The following is a 2,035-nucleotide window of genomic DNA, read 5'->3' on the forward strand; positions in this document are numbered from 1 at the left end:
CTTAGATTGCTTAAACTCCATGAGTCCATGTAGTATGGTGCAAAGAGGAAGATGGAAGATGTTAGAGATGGAAGATGTCAACTGCTGAAGCAAAGAGGAAGGTAGTTCATTGTTTGCAAATCCCAATGGAACTGTGTGTGACAATTACAATCATAGTGAAACACTGAAACTTGCTAAGCATTTATACGCAGAGAAGAAGTCGGCAGTAAAGCACGAGGCTGATAAACTAGTCAAATATAACAAACGGAGCTTGCTTTCATAAATTGCCACCATCACCTTCTTCTTCATCGTCTTCCCTCCTTGCTGCTGCTTTATTAATTTTCTCTCTATTTTATCTACCGTCTAGTGATTTTTAGAATATTAATAATATAAAGGGCGAGTTATAATCAGGACCGGAGGTTGCGAAGAAGATTCATTTGTCTTCTCTTTGTCCTAACACCGAAGTTAACCCTGCTGACCCGACCATCAAACTACTACAAGCACGTTTCATAATGATCCAGAAAATCAGAGACTCCCTCTAACTACGTTAGGATCACAAGCCAATAATTTGTGAGTTCTAAACGGAAAAACATGAACTTTATTGAAACATTATTACACAAATTATCTGTCTCACATAGATATATGCTAAATCCTAAAGAACGCAAAGAACCCTGTACTTGCTATAATATTTTAATACTAACAACAATCTTAGTTACTTAATCTGCAATTGATATCTTTTTTCTTCTTCCTACCAGCGGGAAAGGAGATACCATTGTCCGACTGTAGATTTAGTAACGAAGACTTCCCCTCGCACCAACTCCTTTTTGCAAGCCTAATGGCGACGAAACTGGACAAATTTAGATATCACCTCCGATGGAATACGGACAGGGCGATAGTCCTGATCAAGCCACACTACTGTGGCTGTTGCTTCCAAGATTGGCTGTTTAGAAATCATGCCATGATTAGAAAGTTACTCGGCGCGTCAAAGGAATATTCAAAGGTGATTGTAAATAAGAGTAGAGAGTGATATTATGGAAGACCTCCAGATTTGGCAGCTTGAAAATGAAGTGCTCAAAGTACAGGCGAGTGCCTGAGGAATTAGTCATCCTGACCTTTATGACAAACTCGTCTCCACTCTATTTGCAAATCATGTAAAAGAAGCAAGAATGAGTTTTCACAATATCACAGTGCACACATACAAGCATGCATACTATAGTAGAACAATGGAGAAAAAAGAAGGTGAACATTTACATTGTGCGGTGACATACGTTTACTGAATTGCAATATTAACAGAAAATGACTTGAGAGATTCGAATGAAATACATAACTTTAGAGGTGCAATGAATTTCATAGACGATGTTGACAACGCAAATGCTTCACCGGTTTGGGCAACTGCATCTGGTTTTAGGCCAACCCTTTCAAAAAGTTCCTTAAGAGCTGATAAAAATGTTGAAGCACGAATGTCAATCTATAATCACATAAGGGGTAAAGATATACAAAGATGTGATCTATTACTGCTGATCAATTTAAAGGCCATGTGTTACGCCATGGATTCATTTCCCATGAGAAAATCAACACCCTTGATGCCTTGATTTAGGTTTGCCGATTTGGCCACCAAATTAAGCAAGCATGTAAGCAAAACTGTGTTGATATTAAAGAAAAGCCTTTCAAAATATAGAATTTATAACTAGTTCTGATATGAATGAATATAGAGGTCTCACCGTGCTGGCAATAATTTGCAAAGACAGCATTGTTAACTACGCTATACTGATCAAGCTCATAGTGTCGTACTTTAAGCTCAACATCATAAAAACCGCTCATTCTGCAAGGTTCAGAAAGGTGAAAACTTTTATTATAACTTAGAAGTTAACATATAACATGCCTAGGCACATTACACAATTTTGATCAGACAATCAACAAAACTATGTTAGATAGAAGGTTAAACAAATGATATCTTTTAGTCACCAAGATGCACGAATTAAGCAAATGCTAGATTCAACAATGTCCAATTCTTAAACGTAGATAATATGTTTAATTTAGTCACCAAAATGCACGA

General features: G+C 37.1%; 1 protein-coding gene across 1 annotated transcript; it reads right to left on the bottom strand.

Moving 5' to 3' along the window:
- Positions 1-811: 811 nt before the first annotated feature.
- On the bottom strand, positions 812-1,800 carry LOC112169522 (acyl-acyl carrier protein thioesterase ATL3, chloroplastic). The gene is made up of 4 exons (XM_024306566.1): positions 1,701-1,800; positions 1,308-1,416; positions 1,020-1,113; positions 812-919 (listed from the first exon to the last, which is right to left on the bottom strand). The coding sequence occupies exons 1-4, from the start codon at positions 1,798-1,800 to the stop codon at positions 812-814; spliced, it is 411 nt and encodes a 136-aa protein (XP_024162334.1).
- Positions 1,801-2,035: the final 235 nt, after the last annotated feature.

The sequence above is a fragment of the Rosa chinensis genome, chromosome 6, assembly GCF_002994745.2.
Source record: "Rosa chinensis cultivar Old Blush chromosome 6, RchiOBHm-V2, whole genome shotgun sequence".
Classification (NCBI taxonomy): Eukaryota; Viridiplantae; Streptophyta; class Magnoliopsida; order Rosales; family Rosaceae; genus Rosa; species Rosa chinensis.

Excerpts from the sequence above, each read along its gene's own strand:
- LOC112169522 (XM_024306566.1), bottom strand. The coding sequence starts at position 1,800 with ATGAGCGGTTTTTATGATGTTGAGCTTAAAGTACGACACTATGAGCTT. Across the intron at positions 1,417-1,700 it reads TGCAAATTATTGCCAGCACG|CTCTTAAGGAACTTTTTGAA; the intron begins GTGAGACCTCTA and ends CATTTTTATCAG. Across the intron at positions 920-1,019 it reads TCAAGCTGCCAAATCTGGAG|CCAATCTTGGAAGCAACAGC; the intron begins GTCTTCCATAAT and ends ATTTCTAAACAG.